This window comes from Dasypus novemcinctus, chromosome 9 (genome assembly GCF_030445035.2).
Source record: "Dasypus novemcinctus isolate mDasNov1 chromosome 9, mDasNov1.1.hap2, whole genome shotgun sequence".
Classification (NCBI taxonomy): Eukaryota; Metazoa; Chordata; class Mammalia; order Cingulata; family Dasypodidae; genus Dasypus; species Dasypus novemcinctus.
This window is the reverse complement of record NC_080681.1, coordinates 130,556,714-130,584,442: the sequence shown is the minus strand read 5'-3', so window position 1 is coordinate 130,584,442 and position 27,729 is coordinate 130,556,714. Positions and strand designations below refer to the sequence as shown.

The window sequence follows — 27,729 nt, the reverse complement described above, 5'->3', positions numbered from 1 at the left end:
CCAAGCATGCGTGTGCACGTGTGTGGTGTGGTTGTGTGCAGATGCGTGTGCATGTTGGCACGTGGTATGTCAGTGTGTGTGCACGTGTTCATGCTTGCTTGTGTGGGTCTGCGTGTCAGCACGTGTGTATGGCTGCACGAGCGCACGTGTGTGCGCACGCCGAGATGGGGGGCGGGGTCTTCCTGCGATGCGGTCACCAGTCACGGTCCCAGCAATGGACACGGGCGAGAGCAAGCGGGTGCTCTCGCCGTGGCTGGCCCTGGAGGAGTTCGCACGTTTGCCCCTCAGCAGCCAGAGGCCCCGGGGCGAGCCGCCGCCTGGCCGAGTCACCCGCTCGCTCCTGCGGAGAGGGGAAGCCCGCCCATTGGGCGCCAAGTGCGAGCGGGTGAGAAGGGACGCGTGCTTGGCTCTGTGGAGAGCCGGGGCTCGCTCAGCGGTGGGTGCCGCCAGGGGTCTGCCTCTGAGCCCGGCTGCGGGCGGCGGCTTTTTGGGGCCTGGACAATGCTCATGGTTTCCCCGAGTTCAGTCTTTGTCCTGTGCCCTCAGGTAGGCCTCGGCGATGTGGCCGTCGGGGACATGCCTCGCCAGCCAGGCGCCTCTCCCTTCCCCCTGCCCAGCGGTTACTCCCAGCCGCCCGCTCTGTGCCAGGCCAGGGGACGGAGGAGCGAGCCGGGAGGAAGGGCCCGTCCTGTGGGAAGGGGCAGAGATGGGCAAACCCGTGCCATCGGGGACCCAAGGGCGCGAGGCGAGAGGGCACGGGCGGGCCCCGTCCTGGGAGCGGGTGCTGACTGGCGGGGCTGGAGCTCCCGGGAACAGCGCAAGTTGGGCCACTGCGGAGAGGGTTGCCGCCACCGTTTTCAGAGCTAGACATGTGCGGGGGCCTTTGCGGGGCGGGCTGGGCCTCCCCACTGCGCGGTGTGGCTGCCTGGACCGGTCAGCTGCGGCCGCGCCTGCAGCCGCGTCGTGGGAGTGCTGGGTGCAACGGTGGATGCAGGGCGGCGCATCGTCGGCCCCCGCTTCTAAAAACTCAGCTCTTTTGAGATATAATTGATGTACGGTAAAGCACACCCATATATTTTTTAGGGGGTACTGGGACTTGAACCCAGCACCTCACACACGGGAAACAGGTCTCAACCACTGAGCTACATCTGCTCCCCAAAACACACCCATTTTCAGGGTACGATTTATTGAGCTTTGACAAATGTTTACACTCAAGTAACAACTTCCAAAATATAGGTCACTTGCATCACCCCAAAGTTTCCCTGCTCCTTCCCAGTCAGTCCCCCGCCCGGGTCACGGACAGCCCCACCTTGCCTCCTCGCACTCAGCACTACCTCTCTCTGTTCCAGGATTTCATAGAAATGGAACAGTGGAGCTAAGTCCTTCGGTCTGAGCTTTCTCTGGTCTTTTTAACGCTGAGCAGCACACAATTTGTTCATCTAGTCCCCTGCTGATGGGCCTTTTGGTGGTTCCCAGTTCTTGGTTATTATGAATAAAGCTACTATGAACTTCTTTTTTTCTTTTTAACTTTATTTTTAGAGAAGTTTTAGATTTACACTTCCAGGAAAATTATACTGAGATATAGGGAGTTCCCATATAACCTCCCCCATATACAGTTACCCCTATTACTATTATTTTTTTCAACTAGACAATTTATTCCTTTTAAAATTTTTTGTCTTTTTATTTATTTTCTTAATGTTACATTAAAAAATTATGAGGTCCCCATATACCCCCCACCCCCCTCACCCCACTCCTCCCGTAACAACCACCTCCTCCATCATCATGGGACATTCATTGCATTTGGTGAATACATCTCTGAGCACCGCTGCACCTCATGGTCAATGGTCCATGTTATAGTTTACACTCTCCCCCAGGGAGTGGGAAGAAGAGATGTGATGTGGGGGCATATTCAGGACGTGGAGTTGTCCTGGGTGGTGCTGCAGGGACAGTTACTGGACATTGTATGTCCTGCCATGGCCCACTGGGTGGACGGGGGGAAGAGTTACACCTATTATTGGCATCTTAATTAGTGTGGTACATTTGCTACAACTGATGAACCAATATTGAAACCTTGGCACTAATCAAAATCTATAGTCTACATAATGGTTTACACTTTGTGCTGTACAGTTACTTCCATGGTCCTTGACAAACGTGTCATGCCATGCACCCATCACTGCGGTGTGAGCCCTGAGAACCTCGCCGCCCCAAACATGCCCTGTTCCACCATTCAGCCCCTGGCAACACCTATCTTTACATCACTGTTACAAGTTAGCAAGATAACATCCATGATAACAGCTAATCTAGTTTGGTCCATGGCCACATACCCCTCCATTGTCCAGTCCCCAAACCTGAGAGACCTGGGTGACCTCCACTCCAACAGCTCCAGCCTGAGAGGGAACCCAGATTCCACGGGGCAGACGGAAGGACTTATCCTGTCTGCAGTTGCAAACACTCCCCATTTTTGGGGGTTGGGAACTGTCCATCATCAGCATTTTGTCAGTTTTCCAGGACAGACCCCCAAAAAATGGAGAGGAGGAGTTTTCCACTGCTCTGCTGTGGTTCTGAGCTCAATCAGCATTTGAACAGTCCAAAGATTTAAGTCTCTGTGAAATAGACTTAACTGGCACATTGAAAATTGTCGGTTCAAATAGAAGGAGTAGAAGAATCATGATTAGGGGGTTTAAAAATGAATCTAACTATGTTACATTGGGAAAATAGATTTTTGTATATTAACCCATGCCCTGAAGGGGCAGATGTTCCAAGCGCCCTCAGGAGCACTCTTGTTTGAGGCTTTGTTTACTGTGGCAGTTAGTGAGATCTGTCCAAGACCTGCATAAGCGTAACCTACGAAATGACCTCCTGACTCACTTTGAAATCTCTTAACCATAAAAACTACTTTTTTTAAAAATTTAATGTTACCCCTTTTGTTCAAGGCCTTTTTCCAAATGCATCACCAATTAATGCTTGGTAATAATCCCTTGGTGCCAGGGAGGCTTATCCCTAGGAGTCATGTCCCATGTCAGGGGGAAGGTAGTGAATTTATTTGCAGAGTTTGACTTAGAGAGAGGCCACATTTGAATAACAAGGACATTTTCAGGAGGTAACTCTTAGGCATTAATTATAATTAGGCAAAGTTTCATTTTTACACGAATAAATTTCGTATGTACAAACATTAAGATCGAGGACTTGACATATAGGCCTATATTCTTTTCTTAGGAATGGCTTATATATTCCAGAGATTTCTACCATTTTATTTAAGAATAGAACAGGGTCTCCCCAGGATAGAAGTTTAATATTTTGTTAGCTGCTCTGTGGGCTTCTACCTATTGAGAAAACACACCTATAACAACATGAACACATTCATGTTGACATTCACAAAGAAGTATGTTTTAGGTGCATTTTCCCCATTTATCACCCCACCATCTGCTATGAAAATCTGTAAACAAGTATTGGTTTCGAATTATATTTTCATTTCTCTTGACTGTGTACTCAGGAGTGGAATTTCTGGGTCATATAGTAGGTGTCTGCTTATCTTTATAAGGATTTGCCACACCATTGTCCAAAGTGGTTGAACAATTTTCTATTCCCTCTAGCAGCATGTGAGAATTCCAGTTGCTTTATAGTCTTGCCAACACTTGCTATGGTCAACCTTTTTAATCCCAGCCTTTCTAACAGGTGTGTAGTGGTATCTCATTGTGATTTTAATTTGTACTTCCCTGATGACTAATGATGTTGAGCATCGTTTTTAAGTGCCATTCATACATCTTCTTTGAAGAAATATGTTTGAAACTTTTGCCCATTAAAAAATAGATTTTCTTCTTATTGAGTTGTCTTTCAGTTTACGAATATTTTGACCACAAGACATAAATACGTAAAATATTTTCACCTAGGGTATGATTTGCTTTTTCATTTCCTTAACAATCCTTTGAAGATCAGAAGTCTTTAATTTTTGTGAAGTACAATTTATCAATTTTTTCTTTTACAGTTCATGTGTCTTCTGTGCTAAGAAATCTGTCTGGGGAGCAGGTATAGCTCAGTGGTTTGAGCACCTGCTTCCCATCTTCCTACATATGAGGTCCCGGGTTCCATCCCTGGTACCTCTTTTAAAAAAAAAGAAATCTTTGTCTACTTCTCAAAGCCACAAAGATTTTTCTTCTATGTTTTCCTCTATAACTTCTATAGCTTTAACTTTCACATTCAGGCCAATGATCTGTTTTTGTTAATTTTTGTGTGTGATGAGGTTAAAGGCTGAGGTTCATTTTTTCTTTTAGAATCTTTTTTTTTTTTTAAAGATTTATTTATTTTATTTATTTCTCTCCCCTTCCCCCCCCCCCCCCCCCCCGTTGTCTGTTCTCTGTGTTTATTTGCTGCGTCTTCTTTGTCTGCTTCTGTTGTTGTCAGTGGCACGGGAATCTGTGTTTCTTTTTGTTGCATCATCTTGCTGTGTCAGCTCTCCATGTGTGCGGCGCCATTCCTGGGCAGGCTGCACTTTCTTTCGCGCTGGGCGGCTCTCGTTACAGGGCACACTCCTTGCGCATGGGGCTCCCCTACGCGGGGGACACCCCTGTGTGGCACGGCACTCCCTGCGTGCATCAGCACCGTGCATGGGCCAGCTCCACACGGGTCAAGGAGGCCCGGGGTTTGAACTGCGGACCTCCCATGTGGTAGACGGATGCCCTAACCACTGGGCCAAGTCCGCCGCCAGAGGTTCATTTTTTACATATGTTTACCCAGGGTTATAGCATGATATGCTAAAAATACCACTTTTCCCTACTGACTTACCTTGCCCCACTGTCAAAAATCAAGTGGCCATCTATGAAGGGGTCTATTTCCGGACTTTCTCTTCTGATTTAATTATTTTATACCATTCTTTATGCCAGTACCACACTCTCTCAATTACTGTAGCTTTATAATAAGTCTTTTAATCAGGAAATGTAAGTCCTCCAAATTGGATCTTCCCCTACAAAATTATTTTGGCTATTATAAGTCTTTTTATTTTTGTAGAAATTTTAGAATCAGCAGGTCATTTTCTATAAACAACTCTGCTGGAACTTTGGTTGGGGATTACATTGAATCTATAGATCAATTTAGGGGGAACTGACTATGTATCTTCCAAAAAATGTAATTAAAAAAGAAAGAAGAAAACAACAACAACAACAAAACAACAATATTCAGCTTTCTAACTTATGGATTGCTGAGATCACCTCAGTGATAGGTTGGCTTGAAGAGAAGGCAACGCAGAACTTTATGAAATAAAAGACAGAGAGAGACACACAAGAGAGGAGATAAAGGTGGGATCAGGGGACTCACGGCTTGTGGAACTGAGCGGCTCAACCCTAGTTTCCACCTTGTATTTATTGGAGACTACCAAGCAGCTGTTTGCTATCAGAACTGCAACATCATCTACAATAACAGGAACAACTGCAACATCTACAATAGAACAGGTGTAACATTTACAATAAGGAACAGGTAAGCCAGTTTCCCACAACAATGGTTGTGATATATCTCTCCATTTATTAGCTCTTCTTCGATTTCTTCCAGCAGTGTTTTCTACAGGCCTTGCACATATTTTGTTCATTTTCTTCTTAAACATTTCATGTTTTTTTATGCTAATGATGATTTTAAATTTCAAATCCCAATGCTCATTTTTAAAGATATTTACTTCGTATCCTGTTACTTTCTTAAGTAAACTTAATAATTCTAGTAGCCTTTTTTGGTAGCTCTCTTAGGATTTTGATATCCATGATCACACTCTCTAAAAAAAAGCACATTTCCCCCCCTTCCTTTCCAATCTATGTATCTTCTATTTATTTTCTTCTCTTATTTCATTAGTTTGGCCCTCCAGCACAATGTTGACTGGAAGTGGTGAGAGTGGACCTGATTCCTGATTTTGGGGGAAAGCATTCTGTCTTTCACTATTAAGTATGAAGTTAGCGGCAGGTTTTTCCTGGATGCTGTATGCAGATTTATGGGGTTCTTTTTCCACATCACTCCCTCCTCCCTAGAACTGTTTCTTGCAATTTCCAGTTATCCTTTGACTTAAAACCTGCCTGTGTCTTTAGATGTAAAATAGGTTTGGTGTCTTTTGGTCACCCTATAGTTTGGTCTCATTTTTTAAAAAATCCCGTATGATTATCTCTGCATTTCATGGACTATTTAGACCATTTATATTCAATATAGTAACTCGTGTGGTTGGATTGGGGTCAACATCTTGCTATTTATTTGTTCTTCTTTGTTCCGTGTTTCCTCTTCTCCCACCTTATTTTTATTTTTTTGAGGTGCCTGGAATTGAACCTGGACCTCTCATGTGGGAAGCCGGCACTCAACCACTGAGCCATGTTGTTTCCCCTGAGTTGGCTTTTTCATCGTTTTGCCTGTTGTTTTGTTTTGTTTTGTTTTTAGGAGGCATAGACAACCTCCCATGTGGGAAGCAGGGACTCAACCACTTGAGCCACATCGGCTCCCCCTGCCTTTTTTTTTTAGTTTTTTAAAAATTAATTCTCCCCACCCCTTCGTTGCTTGCACCTGTTGTGTCTGCTTGTCGTGCGCTGGTCTTCTTTTCAGGAGGCACCGGGAACTGAACCTGGGACCTCCGACGTCGGAGGGAGGTGTTCAGTCACCCTAGCCTGCTCCCCACCCTGCTGTGTCTCTCACTGAGCTCTCCTCGTGTCTCTTATTGTGTCATCTCGTTGCATCAGCGCGTCACACCAGCTCACCGTTTCGCTCACACATCCTAGGAGGCACTGGGCGCTGGACTTGGGGCCTCTCGCGTAGCGGGTGGGGGCCCAATTGCTTGAGCCCATCCGCTTCCCCTGCCTTACTTTTTTTTTTTTTTTTTTTTTTGTAGTTAGAACATTTTTTTTGTTTTGTTTTGTTTATTTTTTTTCTTTTTTTTTATTTTATTGACTTTGTAATAATATTACATTAAAAATATATATGTGAGGTCCCATTCAACCCCACCCCCCCACCCCCCCTCTCCCCCCCCCAACAACACTCGTTCCCATCATCATGACACATCCATTGGATTTGGTAAGTACATCTTTGGGCACCTCTGCACCTCATAGACAATGGTTCACATCATGGCCCATACTCTCCTCCATTCCATCCAGTGGGCCCTGTGAGGATCCACGATGTCCGGTGATTGCCTCTGAGGCACCATCCATGGCAGCTCCATGTCCCAAAGATGCCTCCACCTCTCATCTCTTCCTGCCTTTCCCCATACCCATCGTCCACCATGTCCACTTTTCCCAATCCAATGCCACCTCTTCTATGTGGACATTGGATTGGTTGTGTCCATTGCACCTCTATGTCAAGAGGAGGCTCAGATTCCACATGGATGCTGGATGCAATCCTCTCATTTTCAGTTGTAATCACTCTAGGCTCCATGGTGTGGTGGTTGTCCTTCTTCAACTCCATCTTAGCTGAGTGTGGTAAGTCCAATAGATCAGATTGTAGGTGCTGGAGTCTGTTGAGGCTCAGGACCTGGCTATCACATTGTCAGTCCAGAGATTCAAATCCCCTAAATATATCTTAAACCCCAACATTAACTGCACCTCCAGCACATTAGCATGAAAGTCTTATGAAGGGAGATCCCATCTGAGTCCAGATTCATCACACATAAACACCATTTCCAAACAGCGGCCATCTGCCCTGGTAGTTAACCCCATCGGCCATGACCATAACTCCCATGGGTCTCTTTAGCCCTCAAAGGAACCAATATCTGGGGGTTGTATCTGCTTTATCTGTCTCTCTGACTCTTCTCAGTTGTGCATGAGGGCAATCCTTCTGCCAGCCTCCAGACTCTTTTTTAGAAACTCGTAGCCATATAGACTCATTTCTCCTTTCCATTTCCCCCTTACTTTAGGTCAAACAGCATTTTAAAGTCATGGTATTTTATGTAGACATGGATATTCTGCTGATCCGCATTGAACCTTCCGTATAAGGTCATTTTCCAGTTGCATCATCAGTTGGTAGTTGATAGTGGTCCCTCGTTGCCAGGGAGGCTCATCCCCGGGTGTCATGTCCCACGCTGGGGGGAAGGCATTGCATTTACATGCTGAGTTTGGCTTCGAGACTGGCCACATTTGAGTAACATGAAGGCTGACAGGAGGAAATTCCCAGGCACAATGTTGCTCTAGGCCTTGTTCTTATTTTAGGTTTATCAGCTCGCAAGCATAGTCATTCCCCTGCCTTACTTTTGATTATTTTACCATATTCTGTTTTATTCAAGTGTTTGTCTTTTAGTATACATCTTCCTTTTGTTATTTAGTGGTTGCTCCAGGGTTTATATTTTGCATCTTTACTTATCACAGTATACTTCTAAATAATATGATGCCACTTCACATACAACGTAAGAATCTTACAACAGTATATGTCTATCTCCCCCTTCCATTCTTTTTGCTATTTTTCCATAGATTTTACTTCTACATTCTATAAATTCAATAATACATTATCATTACTTTTGTTTTAACTATTCTGTTACCTTTTAAATAAATTAATAAATAAGACAAAATGTCTCGTATTTACTGGCATATTTACCATTTGTGTCAATCTTTATTACTTAAGTTTTCATTTGTGTCATTTTCCTTCTGCTTAAAGAATACCCTTTACCATTTCTTGTAATGCAGGTCTACTGGAGATGAATTATCTCAGCTTATGTTTGAAATCTTGAAATGTAAGTCCTCAGTCTTTATTTTGCTTCTATTTTAAAAAAAGATAGTTCCACTGTAGAATTCTAGGTTGAATCTTTCTTTCAGCTCTTTGAAGATATTGTCTCATTGTCTTCTGGCCTGCATGGTTTATGTTGACAAGACCTCTTGTTTTTGCTTCTTTGTATATAAAGTGCTTATCTTGGACTGATCTAATACCATTTTTCAGAAATTTGATGATTATTTATTTTTGCATGAATTACTTTTTGTTTATCAATCTTGGGGTCTGCTGATCTTGAATTTGTGGGCTTAGAGCAGGGGTTCTTAACAAGGGGTCCATGAGCTTGAATTAAAAATAAAAAAACATTATTCTTGTGGGATGTGCTGGTGCAGGTATGATACAGGTATTAAACAATACACAGTATAGTGTGGACTTAGTAAAGGGTCCTTGGTTTTCACCTGACTGGCAAAGGGGTCCAGGGGACAAAAAGGGTTAAGAACTCCTGGTTTAGAGTTTTCTTCAAATCTAGAAAAATTTCACTTATTATTTCTTTAAATAACTTTTCTGTTCTCATCTCTCCTTTCTTCTGCCACTCCAATCACATTTATGTTGGGCTGTTTAATATTTGCCAGAGGTAACTAAGACTGTTCATTTTTTGTCTGCTTTTCATTTTGGATACTTTATTACTATAGCTTCAAGTTCACTGATATTTTCTTTTGAAGTATCTAGTCTGTTGTTAACCCTATCCAGCATGTTTTCATTGAGATACTGTTTTTCATTTCTATAAGTTCCATTTGGTTCTTTTTTATATCTTCCATTTCATCACTGCGTTTATATTAATATTTTCCTTTAAATTGTTTATATGGTTGTTTTAAGGTCCTTGCCTGTTAAACCCAACACCTCTGTAGTTTTGGGGTCTATTTCTATTTACTTATTTTTTTCTTGTTCACTTTTTTGGCTCATTTGTATGTCTAGCAAATTTTGATTGGATGTTGGGCATTGTGAATTTTACTTTTTTGATTATCTGGAATTGGAAGAGGTATTTCCTTTAAGGAGTATTTTATTTTGTTCTGGCATTCAGTTATGTTACTTTTTGTTCACTTTGGTCTTTTGTGGGTTTTTTTTACGCTCTCTCAGAGCAGATCTGGACGAGCCTTTGCTGGAGGCAGGCGTTCTTAACCAGGAGTCTGTGAGCTTGAATTGAATTATTCTTGTGGGATGCGCTGGTGCAGCTGTGCTGTATTTGTTAAATGACACGCACTGTAGCGTGGGCTGAGTGAGCGGTCCCGGTTTTCCTGGCTGGCAAGGGGTCCGTGGAACAAACGAGGTGAAGAGCCCCTGCTCTAGGGACCGCTCAGTCTCCCTGATAGGCATTCCCCTCTGGGCTCTCTGCCGAGCGCCCTGAGCGGCCAGCGAGGGCTCTCAGCGCTGGCTGCCCAGAGCTCTAATGCCTCCCTGCCCTGCCGAGCACTGTGAGCTGTTCGGCTCCCAGCCTCCTCGTTGCCCGGTGTCCAGCCTGTGGAGTTTTATCCACCACAGGCGCAGCTTCTTATTCTGTGACTACTCAGAAAGTCCCTTATGCCGATTTCTGGAGCTTTGGTTTAGTGCCCTCCTTTCTGGAACGTTGCTTGCATGTCCACCTGCTTGAGCATTCCTGCACCCTCAACCTAGAGGGACTGAGACGTTGCCCTGATGTGCTTCTGTTGAAAGGTGTGACGCTGTGGACGTCAGCTCATTTGTCTTCCTTCTCGGGGAATCCCATGCCCGTCCTGCCTGGTGTCCAGTACCTGAAACAGTGAAGCTCTCTGTCTTTTGGTTTCTGGCTTACATGACAGGAGGGTAAACCCAGCTGTGTTACAACATCATGGCTGGAAACAAAAGTAACCAGTTCCCTTTTGGTGAAGACTCCGGTTATTTCCAGCATTCTCTCTGCATGAAAGCCCGCTGCCGACGTGCCTGGACAGGCCTCTTTGCACCCTCGGAGGAGTATCTTTAGAGGATGAAATTCTCACCTGGGACTTTCTGCGTCAAATAACGCAATGCTTTAAAAACTTCACCATGTGTTTCCCAACTGCCTCCCAGGAAGGCTGCGTCAGGGCACAGCCCTCCGGCAGAGCAGGGCAGTACCTGCTCGCCTCGCAGTTCCCGAGCCCTTAGTGGGCACCTGCTGTATGCCCAGCCCTGAGCTGCAGAAACTCTTTGCTTGAGCCTTCCCTGCCCGTCTTCAGTGACCTGGTCCCCTCCCGTCTTCTCTCTCTACCTCCTCAGCTGTTTTCAGCCCCTTCTTAGTCCCCAAAGTCCACCTAGATTCTCTTCCGCCCCTCTCTGCTGGCGGCTCGCAGTCCCTACCTGCCCAGAGTCCCAAAGGCACCCACGTCGCAGGGTCTGAGGCCCCCCCCTCGCCCTGCTCCGTGCTGGTCCCACCCCGAGGCGGGGGGCGCCCACCCCTCCACGCCCGCCATCTGCAGAGCTCTCGGCCCCAGCCAGAATCGGGGAGTGGGGGGCCCCTGCTTCTGGCAGACACTCTGGCTCCTGCCGGCGGGCTCGGGCGCACTGGCTCTCTGCACCTCGGTGACCTCGCCTGTGAGGTGGGTCTCGACGGTGCCGGGGTCCCTCCTGGGCACTGACCCAGGGCTGCTGTGGGGGGGGGGATGGCCCCAGGAGAGGGAGTCGTTCTTAGGAAGGGCGGGGTGTCAGTGGCAGGGGAGAGCCCAGGCCCAGGGCAGTGTGGGGGGCCCGTGACGGGGGTGAAGGGAGACGGGGGATGGGCTGGCGGGCAAGCGAGGGGCCGAGGGTGCGGCGGGGGGCTGGGGAGGAGCTGGGCGAGCGGGACCTGCCATGCGGCTTGAGGGCAGCCCCCGGGTGCCGCCCCTGCGGGGCGAGGGGGAGCTAGAGTGCAAGGGGGGTCCAGGCGAGAGGCTGTCGGGGGTTTGAGGAATGTTCTGGAAGCAGCGTCTGCGCCCAGACCCTTGAAACACACTTGGCTCCCAGGTTCCTGCTTCGGGGGGGAGGGGACCGTTTTCCAGGGGACGGTGCCCGGGCTGAGTCGAGAGGGGAGGCCGGGGGCCGCGGGAGCCGAGGCGCCTGGACATGTCCAGGGAGACACCCGGGCCTGGTCCGGGGCTGGGCCGAGGCCCTCGCTCCACGCCCGGCGCCAGGCTGGGCTTTCTCAGGGGCACCTGGCCCCCCGGAAGGCCCCGGCCGCCCCGAGCACTGCCCCTCTGTCCAGCCTGCGCTGCGTCACTCCCCCCTTTCATACTCCACCAGGCCTGCTCTGCGCCGGGACTTCACCCGCCCTTTCTCAGAGAAGCCCTTTCCCACCTGGTCCTGGTGACAGGCTCCTCCTACTCATCCATCAGAACCCCACTTGCCATCTGCCACCCGTGATGAGAGTCTCCGCCACGTGACCGGGAGTTTTGCCTTGAAATGTGTCTCCTTCTGGAGACGGTGAGCCCCAGGAGGGAAGGGCCAGGCCTGAGCCAGGTCCCGCTGAGGCTGCCCTGAGAAGAGGGGGCGGGGTCTCTGGGGCGGGGTCTTGGGAGGGTCCAGCGGCTGCGAGGCCTGAGGCTCTGAAGCCCGCGGGGCCTAGGACTAAGCATTCTGCTTCTCACCCCAGACCCTGGAAAACTCCCTATGGAGGAGGAAGGGGAAATGTGACCCGGGGGCTTTCTGGACAGTCCCCTGAACCGTCCTGACCACAGGGAGGCCACGGGGTGCAGAGCCCCGGCGGCGAGGGCAGGGGTCTGGCGGCAGCCCCCCCCCCCCCCCCCCCGTGTGAGGCTCCTTGGGCGGGGGCGGGCTAGGATGGGATGTGCTCTGGGACCTGGCCCCTGGCAGCCTCAGTTTCCCCATCTGAACGGGGGGGTGCATGGTCCCGAAAGCCGCTCCCTGGCCTCCTCCCTGGGCCCTGAGGGTGTGGGGAGGTGGGCAGGAGCCCCGGGAGAGCAGCCTCGGCCCCACGGCTCCCTGCTGCAAGGGCCCGGGGCGAGGACGGGCCCCCGTGGCCCCAGCGGCTCAGGTCGCGCAGGGCCCTGGAAGGAGAGGTCCTGGGGGCATGGGCCCCGCCTCCACCCCGAGGACCCCCCTTGTGGACCCCCTGTGGACCCCACGCCTTGAACCTCGGGCGATGCTGGGGGTGGGGGTGGGGCAAGGGGGAGGGGCGGAGCCTGCCCTGGGGCAGTCGAGGTGGTGGACAGTTCCGCCTTCTCTGTGCCTCAGTTTCCCCACTTGCCTAGGGTGGGAGCCCATGAGGGGCTCTCTGAGGTGCCCCTGATGGAGTGGCAGGCAGGAGGGGGGGGGCCTTGGGGCTGCTCCAGGGGTGCAGATGCTGTCCCCCATCTTTGGAGTCCTCTGTCCTCCCTGGGGCATCAGTGGGGGGTGTGGGCAGGAAGCAGCGGGGCCCAGCACCCCCAGACCCTGCCCTGGACCCCGGCCCAGCCTGGGGGCACCTTCCGCTGCTGGGGCTTCTAGAACACTCCCCCGGCTCATCCTGCCTGAGGGGAGGGGCAGGGTGACGCCTCTTCCCCTTTGCGGGAAACGCCCTTGCTAGCAGGAAACTGCAGGATGTTCACCGGACAGGCCCGGCCGCCTGGGGGGCCTCTCTTCAGACTCTCCCATTCCAGGCGAGAAACAGAGGCAGGAAGAGGCCTGGGGCCGGGACCCTCTGGGTGCCGGGGGTGGGGGTTGGGGATGGGGGTGGCGGGGGCGGGGGGCGGGGTGGGGGTTGGGGGTGGGGGGGCGGGGGGGGGTTGGGGGTGGGGGGGCGGGGGCGGTGCAGGCGTCTGATGGCTGGGCGGCCATTGGCAAGTCGGCCATTTGGAGGGACTTGAACCATGCCCACTGGATCCCAGCATTTAAGGATCTGTCGGTCAGGTCACTGGTTTGCCTCAGCTATAACAAAAGAGAGACTTCAGTGACCACACATGAGGAGCAAAAAATAGTTTGGAAAAGTCACTAAACAGACAATTGCAATCTTCATCAAGTAACAAGAGCAATACCTGGGGATGGGGAGAAGCTGCTTTCCAGAGTTAGCATCTTTGGAATTTCGCAGTTCTCAATTAAAAAATTACAAAGCCTACAGAGAACAGGAAAGTATAGAGACCATCCCTGAGGGTCCCAGACATTGGGCTTACTAGTCAAAGACTTCGAATTAACTGTCGTAAATAAGCTCAGAGAAATGAAGGAAGCCAGGGGCAAATACGTAACGGCAGATGGGAGAACAATGTATGAACAAATAGAGACTAAGGCAAAGAGACAGAAAGTATAAAAGGACCCACACAGAAATTCTTTAGCTGAAAGGCACACTATCAGAAATGATAAATTCACTGAAGGAGATCCTCAGATGATTTGAACAAGCAGAAGAAAGAATCAGCCAGCCTGAAGATAATGCAATTGAAATTACCCAATCTGGAGAGCAGAAAGGGAAAAAAGGATGGAGAAAAATGATCAGAACCTAAAAGACTCGTGGGACATCATCATCAAGAATACCAACACATGCATTATAGGAGTCCCAGAAATGAGAAAGAGAGAGAGAGAAATATTTGAAGAAATAATTCCTGAAACCCCCCAAATTTGATGAGACACCCAAATGAACTCCAAGCAGGATCAACTCAAAAGATCCACAATGAGACACATTATATCAAACTCTTTAAAGACAAGGATAAGAAGAAAATCTGGAAAAAAGCGAGAGAGAAGCAACTTGTCATGTACAAGGGATCCTTGATAAGATCAGCATTTGAAGTTTCATCAGAAACCACGGTGCCTAGAGGCAGTGGGACAATATATTCAATATGCTGAAAGAAAAAAAACACCAAAATGGCCAATGAAGAATTCTATATCCAACAAAATACTCCTTTTAAAATTAAAGAGATGGGGAGCAGATGTAGCTCAGTGGTTGAGTGTCTGCTTCCCATGTGTGAGGTCCTGGGTTTGATCCCCAGTACATTCTAAAAACAAACAAAAACAAAACAAAAAATTAAATTTCTCCTAGATTAAAAAAAGGAAAGGAAGTTTGCCACTGTAGAGCTGCCCTACATGAAATGCTAAAGGGAGTCCCTCAGGCTGAAACAAAAGAAAAGACACTAAATGGTAGCACAAAGCCATATTAAGAAATAAAGAAGGAGGAATTGAGCAACAAAAAGATATGACATTTTAAAAACAAATAACACAAGGTGAAGCAAATACTTCATTATCAGAAATAACTTTAAATATAAATGGCTTACACTCATCACATAAAAAACAGAGATTAACAGAATGGAGAAAACAAAACAAAACATAATCCAACTATATGCTGCTTGTCAGACACTTACTATAGACCCAAAGATACAAATAAATTGATAGAGAAAAGATGAGAAAGGATATTCCATGCAAATAGCAAATAAAAGAATGCTAGGTGACTATACCGATATCAGATAAAGTAGATGTTAAGTCAAAAATTGTTAAAAGTGACAAGGACATTTTAGGACATGTTATATTGATAAAAATGTCAATTCCTCAAGAATATGACAGTTATGAGCATACAGGCATCAAACAACAGAATCCCAAAATACATGAGACAAATATTGGAGACTTTAAAGCCTAGTTTAAATAATGGATAGACTATTTAGACAGAAGATCAATAAGAAACAGAGGCCTTGCACAACATTATAAACCAAGCAGATTTCATAGATACTGAAAGAACACTCCTCTCACCAACAGCAGAATACACATTCCTCTCACATACACACGGAACATTCTCCAGGACAGACACTATGCTATGCCATGAAACAGTTCTCAATAATTTAAAAGTATTGAAATCACACGGGGTCCTCGATCTCGATTGTGCCAGGAAAAACAGAATTTTCTGAGTTCAATCGACTGCGCTCGCTGCAAAACGAGAGGGGTCATTCATGGTGCATGTCTCCGTGCCCCTAAGAAGGCGCGTGTGTGGGGGGTGGGCTTCCGAGACTGCAGAGCAGCACTCAGGAACTCGAGGTACTTAGCGTGAAGGTGGCGATGGAGGCCGCGGGGGCGTGAGCGTGGCTTTTACAGGAGGCAGATTACAAACTTCACAGGGCAGAAATGATCCTTTGGGAGACATTGCTTAACGCTTTATTGATCTGGGGGTAATCAAGAAATGGATATCCTTATAGGTTTCTGGAAGGAAAGGTTGAATATTTTCAGTACAAGGTTTAATGATCAATCATGGGTTACAGAAACTAGTGTTTTTTTTAAGATTTATTTCTGCCCCCACCTCGTTGTGTGCGCGCACTGTCTCCTCGGTGTGTCTCCTCGTGCGCCAGCCCACTGTCCTGCTCGTCTTCTTTAGGAGGCACCGGCAACGGAATCCGGCCCTTGCAGGTGGGAGGTGAGCGCCCGACTGCGCGAGCCACACCCGCGCCGAGACTTGCTTTTTAAGTATTAGGAATGGAATGTTGCAGGGACTGGAAGGGTCGGGGGGGGGGGGGGGGGGGTGGGTGGTGGGTGAGTGCGCGTTCTTATGCCTCGGCAGTGCTCCCCAACGCTGTCTCTGGAGTCCCTGCAGCCCCATCAAAGTAATCACGGCCCTTTCTGCGGAGACTGGAAAGTTGAACCTCAGATACCTGAGGAACTGCCAACAGCCCCGAAGAGCCCAAACAAAATAACAGAAAACAACCCAAGGGGAAACTTACTCTAAAGCTACATTACTCAAAACAGTGTGGTGCTGGCCTCAGGAGAGATGCATAGACCAATGGCCTGGGGCAGAGTCCAGAAATGAACCCTCACGTCTGTGACTAACTGCTCTTGGACGAGGCGTGCAGTGGGGAAAGAACCATCTCGTCAACAAACGGTGCAGAAAAACTGGATATCCACGTGCAAAGGAACGACTTTGCACCCCTATCTCACTCTAAGTACAAAATTTAACTCAAAATGGATTGACAATGTAAAGGTAAGAGCTAAAACCATAAAACTCTTAGAAGAAAACAGGGGAATGTCTTCAGGACCTGGTGTTAAGCAATGGGTTCTTAGAGTTCATGTCAAAAGCATGAGCCACAAAAGAAAAAAAATAAATGGGACTTCACCAAAATTTAAAACTTTTGTGCATTGAAGGACATTAAGAATGTGAAAGAACGACAAATGGGAGAAAACATATGGAGACCATGTATCTCATAAGGAATTAATGTCCAGAATATATAAAGAACACCAAGTCAACAACAAAAGAAAAGAATCCAATTTAAAAACAATGTACTTGAATACACATTTCTCCAAAAATTTTCACATGGCCAATAAGTACATGAGAAGATGTTCAACGTCATTGAGGAAATGCAAATCAAAGCCTAACTGAAATACCCCTGCACTCCCACGAGAATGATTTTAATCAGGAAGATGGGAAGTAAGTATTGGTTAGGACGTGGGGAAATAGGAATCCTCATGTATTGCCAGTGGGACTGTGAAACGGTGCAGCTGCGTGGAACGTTTTGGTGGTGCCTTGAGAAGTGAAAGGCAGCGTTCCCATGTGGCCCCGGGCTTCCACAGTTAGCTTTGTCCCAGGAGAAAGGAAGGCATGTGCCACGCAGAAACCGGGCCCGAGTGTACAGCAGCCTCGCCCTAAAGGGAGGAAGCAGCCCGAGTGTGCATCAAGACAAATGGCTCGACCAAGAGTGGTCCCCCAGGCAACAGAGACCAGTCGGCTGTAAGTTCTGACACGTGCCGCAACACGCTGAACCTTGAAAACCTAGTAAATGAGCAAAGCAGTGAAGCTCAGCGGTTGAGCGCCTGCCTCGCATGTATGAGGTACCCGGTTCAGTCCTGGTACCTCCCACAAAAACAAAAACCAGTGTACTAACTGAAGTAAGCCAGACACAAAGGGCAAGCGTTGGATAGCATTACTTACATGAAACCCCTAGAACCTAGGCGAATTCATAAAGACAGAAAGTTTTTGAGGGGGTGGGGGAAGGAAGTGCGAACTAAGTGGAAACCGGTTCTTGTGGGGACGAGGCAAGAGCTTTAGCCGGAAGAAAGCTGCTCACTGCGCAACCTGGTGAGCACCCTGAGCAGCCCTGAATTTGCTGTGCAAAGGTCACCTCCACCGAGGGAGGGCTGCGCGCCCCGGGTTCCCGCCCCGCTCCTCCGCGCCCACTGCGGTTTCTCTTTCTCTTTCGGCGATGGCGGAGCCCGGGCCTCGTCCTCGTCCTCGTCCTCGCCTGCCGGGGCCTGCGGCGTCCTGAGGGGACATGTGGCCTTCCCCCCGGGGGCCAGGCACCCGAGGTCGTCGCCCTGAGGCTGGTGAGTGGCCGCGCCCCTTCCGCGCCCCCCGTCTCTGCTCGCTGCGTCCCCCCCTGCCTGCTTCCTCCTTCCCGCACACCTGCCCCGCGCCCCGCTCCTGCCCCGCGCACCCCGCCCTGCCCCGCGCACCCCGCCCTGCCCCGCGCTCGCCCTGCCCCGCGCTCGCCCTGCCCCGCGCTCGCCCTGCCCCGCGCTCGCCCTGCCCCGCGCCCCTCTCCTTCCCCGCACACCTGCCCCGCGCCCCGCTCCTGCCCCGCGCGCCCCGCTCCTGCCCCGCGCCCCGCTCCTGCCCCGCGCACCCCGCCCTGCCCCGCGCTCGCCCTGCCCCGCGCTCGCCCTGCCCCGCGCTCGCCCTGCCCCGCGCTCGCCCTGCCCCGCGCCCCTCTCCTTCCCCGCACACCTGCCCCGCGCCCCGCTCCTGCCCCGCGCCGCCTCCTCCTGCCCCGCGCACCCCGCCCTGCCCCGCGCTCGCCGCTCCTGCCCCGCGCTCGCCCTGCCCCGCACCACCCTCCTTCCTCGCCCCTGCCCCGCGCCCAGCTCCTGCCCGGCGCCCAGCTCCTGCCCCGCGCACCTCGCTCCTGCCCCACGCCCCTCTCCTTCCCCGCACACCTGCCCCGCGCCCGCTCCTGCCCCGCGCCGCCTCCTCCTGCCCCGCGCCCCGCTCTGCCCCGCGCTCGCCCTGCCCGCGGTCCCCCCTTGCGGGTCGCTCGCTCAGGCGGACCCGCCCCAGCACTGCCCACCCCTCACGGCGCCTCGCAGACCTGCTCCTTCTGCGCCCCTCCCGCTCTCCCCGCTCCCCCCCGCCCCGCCCCCGTCAGGGCCAGCGGGGTGTCCCCAAGGTGCGCTGGGGCCCCTTCGTGCGCTGGGGCCCCTTCCGGCACTGGAGCCTTCTGCTGGGAGGCGCGGCCGGGCGGGCCGTCCCCGGGGCCTGGAGATAAGGGGACCTTGGCCACCGGGTGGGGCCGCCCGGGGCAGGCTCCTCACCAGGAAGTCGCGATTACCAGGTGTGTCAGCCCCTGATGGGGCTCCCCACCCGGCTCGCCCCCGCGTCTCCCCATCTGGGCACAGCCCGAGGTCTGACCCTGCTCGCTCCCCAGCTGCCCGCGTCGTCCGTGGGGCCCGTGGGGCTCAGCCGCCTCTGCCCCCACAGCTCCAGCGCCCCCTCGGCCCCCCCGCCCCCCCCCCCGTGTCCGCGTCGGCCTGGGCCCTGGGCGTGGTCCTGCTGGCGTCCGCCCGCCCCTCCCTGACGCAGCCCCTGTGCAAGGACGAGGAGTACCCGGTGGGCCCTGACTGCTGCCCCAAGTGCAACCCAGGTGGGTGGCGCCTTGCGGGGGCCCCCTGCCCTGCACCGGCCCACGGCCCCGCCCTGGCAGGAAGCCAGGACACAGGGGCCACGGGGGCCTGGCCAGGTGGAGCCGGCCACCAGCGGCCAGGGGAGGGGCCCGGAGCGCGCGCCCTGCGGCCAGGTGGCAGAGCCGGTCTTGGGGTCGGGGTCCCAGGCAGCCCACCAGAACCTTCCAGTGTCCCCAGAGCAGGCACCTCTCGGAAGACAGTCGGGGCTCTGGGTTTTGGGGTGGGGAAGCTCAGGTGCCCTGCGCCACCCTCCTTGGGCATCTGGGGGGGGTTGAACGGGAGGGGGCGGGAGAGGGGAGGAGCGTGACGGTGGGAGTGGGGCGGCCCCAGCGCCCTGGCGCTGCCCTGTGAAGCATCCACCCCGGGCCCTCAGGTTTCCGGGTGAAAGAGGCCTGCGGGGAGCTGACCCGGCACGGTGTGCGTGCCGTGCCTCGCGGGGACCTACACTGCCCACCTGAATGGCCTGAGCGAGTGCCTGCAGTGCCGCGTCTGCGACCCGGGTACGAGGCCCCGCCCGCCCCTGCCCCCGGGATGCGGGCAGACCCACACCTCCAGGGCCCCCCCTTCCACTGACCCCTGACAGGACCCACCCCCTCCCCTCAGGAGCTGAGGCCCCGCACGCAGGTGTCGGGTGAGGGAGGGACTAGAAGCTTCCAGCTGCACCCACAGCTTCCTGCCTGCCCCAGCCCCCTCTGGAAAGCTCCTCCCTGATTGGCCGCTGCTCAGACCTGGCCTCCCCCCCTCCACCTGATCAAGGATGGGGGAGGCTGGCTCAGGTCTCTGCCCTCTGACTGGCCTGATTTGCACACCTGGGGGGTGGGGTGCTGATCTGAGCCCCTGCAGGGCAGAACGGGCCTCAGTTTCCCTGTGAGGGACCCCTCCTGGGACCTCCGGCCTTGAGCCACTGTGGCTGCTGCTTCTAGTTCCATTTGGGCCTGGGGGCCGGGGGCCGAGCCCCTCCGAGTCGGGCACCCCTGGGTGCAGCCTGGCAGGAGCCCTGGGGCGGGGTCAGAGTGCGAGGCCCACAGGGCTGGGAGTCCCGCTTGGTCCCCTCCTGGGGGGCTCGGCCGCTGCTGACCGCGTCCCCTCGGACCCAGCCATGGGCCTGCGCACCCGGCGGGAGTGCTCCAGCACCGAGAACACCGTGTGTGGCTGTCCCCAGCGCCACGTCTGCGTCAGGGAAGACGGGGACCACTGCGCCCTGTGCCGGCCCCACACCACCTGCCCGCCCGGCCAGCGGGTGCGGGAGAACGGTGAGCTGGCGCTGCCCCACCCAGGCCCTCACGGCAGGGAGGGCAGGAGCCGGGGTGCTGTGACCCTCCCGGACCTGTGCCCACCCGGCCAGGTCAGCCTCAGCCTGGGTCCAGGCCAGCGGGCTCTCAACGTGGGCCAGAAACCTCTGGAAGAGGCCACAGGCAGAGAGGGGAAGCCGGGGCGGTGGGGGGGGGGGGGACTGGAGAGGCTGGGAGAGCAGGGGGAGGGGGGGAGAGAGGGCTCAGGACCCCCTGGGGGGGCAGCCGGCGGCTCCTCAGAAAGGGACCTACTGGGGGTTACCGGATGCGTAGCAGTCCCCCTTCCGGCGCGTCCTCAAGCAGGGGCGCAGTGGTCTGCTCGCCGATGTTGGCGGTGGCATCAGTCACCGTCCCCAGAAAAGGGAGCAGCCAAGTGCCCGTCAGCCGATGACGAGGACCCGAATGGTCTGCCCACCGCTGAGAAGCCCCCGCCCTGACAGGCAGGAGCACGATGCGCGGGCCCCGAGGGGCCTCGGGAGCCCGGGGTGGGGGGAAGGAGTGTGAGGACTGCGCGTGCGTGTCCCTAGAGGAGACTTAGCGCAAGCAGATTCGTGGGGTCCGGAGCAGGGACGGAGGGAGCAGGGACGGAGGTCGCCGCGGCTGGGGGACGGGTCAAGGCCACGTGGTGCTGGGGGATGGAAGAGTGGGGGTCCGCGTGGTGGTGGGCCACAGCCTCGTGCGGGCGGTCGCAGTGCGGGAGGCGTGTCTAAGTGTGGGTGAAGAGCGAAGCTTTAGGCTCTTTGTGTTCCTAAAATGCGCGTCTCAGAGAGGGAGCTTAGAGGGTCTCAGGGTGCAAAGCTTTCTCTCGCCTCTAAGGAAAACACGAGCCGCCCCTCGCCGCCCCCCTGGGGTCTGTGGTTGGTGCTGCCTCCGCGGGGACAGCCCTCCGTGGACACTGGTGCGTGAGGGCACAGCCGGGCCCTGGACTCCCGCCCAGCCTGTGGACGTCCAGGGCAGCTCAGAGCCGCCCCAGACCCCTCTGCCCACAGCGGCGGGAGGTGCGGGGACCCCACCCCAGCCCGGCCACTCGGCCCCCTGCCCGACGGTCCCTCGCTTTCCCAGGCACCGAGTGGCAGGACACGCTGTGTGAAGACTGCCCGGCGGGGACCTTCGCTCCCCACGGGGCCCTGCACGAGTGCCAGCCCTGGACCCAGTAAGTGGCTGGGGGGTCAGTCCCTGCTCCCAGGAGGACACACGGCCCCCTCCCGTGGGAAACGGGCAGTTGCCCACGTTGGGCCGAGGGGCTGGCCCAGAGGATGCTGGGTGATTCCCGGCCCCCGGCCCCCCGAGCTCCTCGCTCTCAGCGCGCCCCCTCCCTGTGTGCGAGGCCGTCGGAGCCTTCGGAGCTGCCCCCCGCCGCTCTCCCCAGGTGCCGAGGCCTGCTGGAGTGGGAGGCGGCGCCCGGAACCAGCAGCTCAGATGCCACCTGCGCCTCCTCCAAGAACTACCTGTGGGCCCTCCTCCTCGTCCTTGTCAGCGCAGCACCCATCGCCTGGCTGTACCTGAAGAAGAGAAGGGCTCCAGGTGAGCAACCCCTCGTCGGGGCGTCCCCGCGCCCTTGACCGTCCAGGGCTCCTGGACCCTCTCGTGGGTGATGCTGGCCCCGGGGGTGAGCTCCCCGTCTCCCCCAGCCCCGGGTGGGCTGTGCTCAGCTGCGAGGGGCCCCTGCCCGTGCAGGCCTCCCCCAGGACTGTCCGTCATTCATCCCCTTCTTTCCCTCGTCCGTTCACCCACCGGGCGCTGGCGCCTCCCCCGTGCCGGGCCCTGGTGGCCGCGTAGCCCAGCTCTGGGTCAGGCAGGCGCGGGCCCGCAGTGCCATCCTGGGGGGACGTGCCCAGTCAGCTCCTGGGTCCTGACCCTTGACCCTGATGCCCGGGGCATGGGGGTCCCAGGGCTGGGGAGAGGGCTCCGTGTGTCTGGTGCCGCACCTGCGGCAGCGGAGCCCCTCCCTGCGGGAAGGGTGCTCCCCCCTCCCAGGAAGATGTGACCATGGGGTGTGACAGCCGGGGGCAGGTCGGGGCACCCCAGCGGGTCCCCCCGTTTCCTGGGGCTTCCCGGGCAGCAGGCCCTGCAGGGGTCCCCGAGCCCTTGCAGGAGGAGGTTCTGTCTCCCGGAAGGTCTCCCCGGGAGAAGTGGGGGGCTCAGCACCCCTGCGGTCAAGGCCCCCAGCTCGATCTGAAGGCCCCTGGTTGCCCAAAGCCCCCTCCTGCTGTCCGACCCCGGCCCAATCCCCCCAGCTGTGTGCCACCTCCAGCACTGCCTCCCCGAGTGAGGTGGGCCTGACCTGACCCCTGACCTCTGACCTGCCTGCTCCTTTCCTTGCAGGTCGCTTGCCCAGGTTGAGACTCTCTGGGTGTTACAGGTCGGCCCACTGCCTTGGACAGAAGGACACATGTCCTCAGACTACAGACCAGGCAGATGGCCCCGAGCTGGGGTTCCGGGGCTGGGCCGCAGAAGGCCGCCCCTTCCCGCTGCACCCTGCCCAGGATGCCACCGCAGTGGATGCGGACGCCGAGGCCTCCGGGCTCCTGCAGGACCCGCTCGTTGTCACCACGGTGGCTGTGGAGGAGACGGCGCCTTGAGATGGAGGGCCTGACCCGCTGGGCAGCGGCCGCTGGGACCCTGGCCTGAGACAGCCCTGGCCACGCTCCCCGGGCTGCCACTGGGCCCTGGGCTGACCGTGGGCCGGGAGAGCTGCCGGGGACCGCCCGCCTGTGCGTCAGCCTCCGCGGCAGACGGGGAGCCGGGGTCCCTGCTCAGGCTGCAGTGGACGCCGCCCTCTCCCGCACCCATGGAATTGCGGCCTGGAGCCCGCCCCCGCTGGTGCTGGCCGGGCCCCCTCGGGGAGGTCGGTGTGCTGAGGACCCGGGCCAGGCCCTGCGCCCCCGCCTCCCTCCACAGCAAGCCCGGGGCCGCCCCGGCCCTGCAGTGCCCAGCCTTCCCCGTCCCTCCCGCGCTGGGCCTGCCCCTGGAGGGTGGCCCTGCCAGCAGCGCCCACCGTCCCATCGGGCGGAAGACGACGGCCAGTGGTGCGAGGACGTGGCCAAGCTCCTCGTAGAGCCACCTGCTTCAGCAGCCCCGCGGTGCGCGGCCTTAATAGGTGCCTGGAGGGCGACGGGACCAAACTTTTCCCGGAAGGAATCATGTACATGAACTGAATGCATTCCCAGGCCAAAGACAACGCCCATCTTTAAGGCAATATGTGAAAAAGATAGGGCTGTAGATACATCATTACTGTACATGAGAAAAAACCCGCAGTGAATCCTTAGATTAGATAAGTAAACACTGCCCTTTGCCTGTGCTGAGAAGAGGAGGAGAGGACACGGGGAGCGCTGCTTGGAAGGAGGGGCCCTCGACAGAACGTCAGGCACTTGCACTTCAGGTGTTCTTTCTCTTTTCTGCCTTTTCTCAACTCGCACCACAGGCTCTGACACACTCTTTATCACCTTGGCTTAAAGCTTCTCCAATGAGCACTGCTTCTGTCTTCTTTTGAGAAATCCTCGAAAGTAGGAAATTGCTCCTTCAATGCCTTCACAGATCTGCTTCTCAGAGCTTTGTCCGGAGGGCACTTCTCCGTGAAGGTTTGAAGTTCTGCCCATTTGCACACGTTCCTTTTCTCAAGGACCTGGGGACCTGCTCCCTTCTCGCCTCCTCACCTGAGGAACTCTCTTCAGCGCCTCTCGCTGCTGCTCCTTCTCTCCTCCCTGCGGCTCCCCAGGGCTGAGCTTTTCACCACGTTCCACCAACTCCTCAGCGTTCCTCCACCAAGTCCTCAGCGGCAAGACCCAGGGACTGTCCCAAAGACACCACCTCCTGCCCAGCCCCACCTCTGCACCTGCCCCTTGGGGCCAGCGCACGCCCTCGAGGTCTCCCTGAGTCAGGCTTCTGGCCACAGATCCTGGCCTGGTAACACTTTCTCTTTTGTGGTGTAGGTTCTGCTCGACATTTCTTCCCCCCCCATTTTTTCCTTTCCCTCGGGTCTAATCACAGTTAACAAATTGGTGGGGAATAAAATCTCCTGCCTCTCCATAGCCTCAGGACACTGGGTGTCAGTCCTCTTTTTAAAATGATCAAACCAGCTGTGGCTGGCCTTGAAAACTTCAACACACTCATCACTGGATTGGGTTTGTTTTTCAAAAGATCGGCGTGCAACATTTTCGCCTTTTCATGTACAGTGGCTTCCGATACAAGGTTGCCCGAACTGCTTCTCCTTTGCCCGAATCCGTAGGAGCTTTTCCACTTCCTGGAGTGTGTGGGAAGCTGCTTTGTTACTGCTTGAGCTCCTTTCGCAGCCTCAGCCTTTTCATCGCTTCTTCAGTCTTCGCGGTGGTGGCGGCGCTGCTCGTCGGGAGGTGACTGGCCCCAACAAGTGCTAGCTTGCATGTTGAGTACCAAAACACACGGTAAATTTACACATCAAAATGTGAGTACCAAATTAGATGAGTTTCAAAGGGGCCGCGCACTGAGGTCTGACTGTGATCATTTTGGCTTTGTGTTTCTTGTGTTACCTGATGGATTCCAATCCGTCACTATCAATATTTATTTTGGTGTCCAAATTGTCCCAGATTTTTGTTCAGTTGGAGCCCTTCAAACTGGTTGCTGTTGGATTCTTTTTTTTTCCTTTCATATTTTAAAATTGTGGTAAAATACAACATGAAAGGTACCGTCAAAACCACTTTCAAGTGGCAATGTGCCACCAGGAAAGGACTCGCGGGACCAATTAAGTAGTAACCCCCATCTCCCGCCCCCGCCTGGCAGCGCTGTCCTGCTGTCTGTCTCATGGACTTGCCCGTTCTGGAATCTCCGTGGGTAGAACATCACCCCTGCCTCTGTCTGGCTCCTTTCACGCAGCGTGATGTTTTCAAGGATTATCCGTGTTGTTGCCTGTATCAGAATTTCATTCTTTTTGAAAAAAGTTTGTTAGGTTTTTAATTCAAAATACATATTTATTGTAACATAAAATACAGAGATGAGCTTCTATGTTTATATGAGGCTCCTTTTTGTGGCTGAATAATTTTATATGCACATACCTCATTTTGTTGAGCCACTCATCTGTGGATGGACACTTGTGTTTTCACATTTTGTCTGTTGTGATCGCTGTTGCTAAAAACATTGGCTTGTAGGGGTCTGTTTGAAACCCGGCTTTTGCTTCTTTTGGGGTATCTAGGAGTGGTACTGCTGGGCCATGTGGTCGTTCTGTGTTTAGTTTCTTGAGGCACCTCCAAACTGATTTCCAGGCTTATGGCACCACTTTGCATTCCCACCAACAGCGCATGAGGGCTCCACTTTCTCCATCACCCTGCCAAACACCTGTTATTTTCTGGGTTTGTTTGTTTTTTGTCTTTTTTCAATTTATTTTTTTAAATCAAAGTCATAGTGGGTGTGAAGTGGTATTCCACAGGGGTTTTAATTCTTTTTTTTTTTTAATTAGAGAAGTTGTGAGCTTACAGGACATTTGTGTGTAATGTGCAGAATTCCCACACATCACCCTTCCACCAACGTCTTGCATTGTCATGGGATACTTGTTACAGATTTTGGACTATCATCACCAAAATAAAGCTACTAACTATGCTCCACAGCTTACATTTGGTATATTTTTCCACCCCCCCATAATTAACACCACGTATTAGTATTGCACATTTATTAGAGCTGGTGAGACAGCGCTCCCGTATTTCCATGTTAACCGCAGTCCATCTTCCTCCGCATGTTCACGCATTCCCGTGCCTCGGGCGGTCCAGCCTAGGTGTACGCTCAGAGGCCCTCACTTCCATCGCAGAGCTGTGTCGTCACTGCCTCAGTCAATTGTTTAATGTTTTCCTTAGCCCAGAAGAAAAAAATCTCATACCCTCTAGCACTGATCATTAGCATTAACATAGCAACTTCTTTGACATTGATGCAAAAATATTACAGTATGGCTGTTAACTATAGTCCATAGTTACATTAATTGTATTTCCCCCTTACATCAACATACGCTTACCACCTTATAATAGTGCTGCACATTTGTTTAGTTCATAGAAGAACATTTTTACATTTGTTTTATTAACCACATCCTCATCCGCTACCGGGTTCACCATATTACATAGTTTCCAGATAATTCTCTAGCTTTCTTTCAATTGATATTTAAATTTCTGGACTGTCCTTTTCTGCCACTATCCCATTTATAAAACAGCCATGTTAGTGCTACTCACTATAATGTTACTATCAACTCCACCCACTTCCACAGTTTCACAGCCAAGCTAATTAAAAATTCTACCTATGTTAAGCATCAGTGCACCTTCTCAGCCCTCATTCTATTGCCTAGTAGCCTATGCTCTCGATTTTAACTCCATGTGTGTGTTCTTTGTATTTAGTTCATATTGGTGAGACCATACAGTATTTGTCCTTTTGTGTCTGGCTGATTTTACTCAGCATAATGTCCTCAAGGTTCATCCATGTTGCCATATGTGTCCCAATTTCATTTCTACTTATGGCAGCATAGTACTCCATCGTATGTGTGTACCACATTTTGCTCATCCACTCATTGGCTGATGGACACTTGGGTTGTTCCCATCTTTTGGCAACTGTGAATAATGCGCTACGAACATTAGTGGGCAAATGTTTGTTCGCATCCCTCTTTTCAGTTCTTCTGGATGTACTCCTCGTAGAGGGACTTCCAGATCATATGGCAGGTCTATAGTTAACTTCCTGAGGAACCGCCAGACTGCTTCCGCAGCGGCTGCACCATGTTACACTCCCAGCAACCGTGAGGGAGTGATCCTGTTTTTCCTCATCCTCTCCAGCACGTTAGCTTTCTGTCCTTTTAGTGTGGGCCATTCTCTGAGGTGTGAGATGATATCTGAACGTATCTTTGCTTTGCATTTCCCTGATAGCTAGTGATAATGAACATTTTTTCATGTGCTTTTTTGCCACTTGTATTTCTTCTTTGGAAAAATGTCTACTTAAGTCTGTCACCCATTTTTAAATTGCATTGTTTGCCCTTTTATCCTTGAGTTGTATGCTCTCTTCTTATAGCCTGGAAATCAAACCCTTATCACATCTGTGGTTTCCAAATACTTTCTGCTATCAAGTGGGCTGTCTAGTCACCTTTTTGACAAAGTCCTTTGAAATGCAAAAGAGTTCAAGTCTGAGGAGGTCCCATTTGTCCATTTTTTCTTCTGTTGCTTGTGCTTTGGGTGTAAGGTTTAAAAAACTA

General features: G+C 53.0%; 1 protein-coding gene across 1 annotated transcript; it reads left to right on the top strand.

The window, feature by feature from the left end:
- Positions 1-187: 187 nt before the first annotated feature.
- LOC105747618 (tumor necrosis factor receptor superfamily member 14-like) lies at positions 188-27,729 on the top strand. Its single transcript, XM_058304741.1, is given in 10 exon segments — positions 188-385; positions 547-641; positions 17,673-17,892; positions 19,043-19,205; positions 19,619-19,653; positions 19,655-19,745; positions 20,343-20,498; positions 21,600-21,690; positions 21,907-22,061; positions 22,863-27,729. Coding segments are annotated over 10 exon segments (1,461 nt in total). The 3' UTR covers positions 23,120-27,729.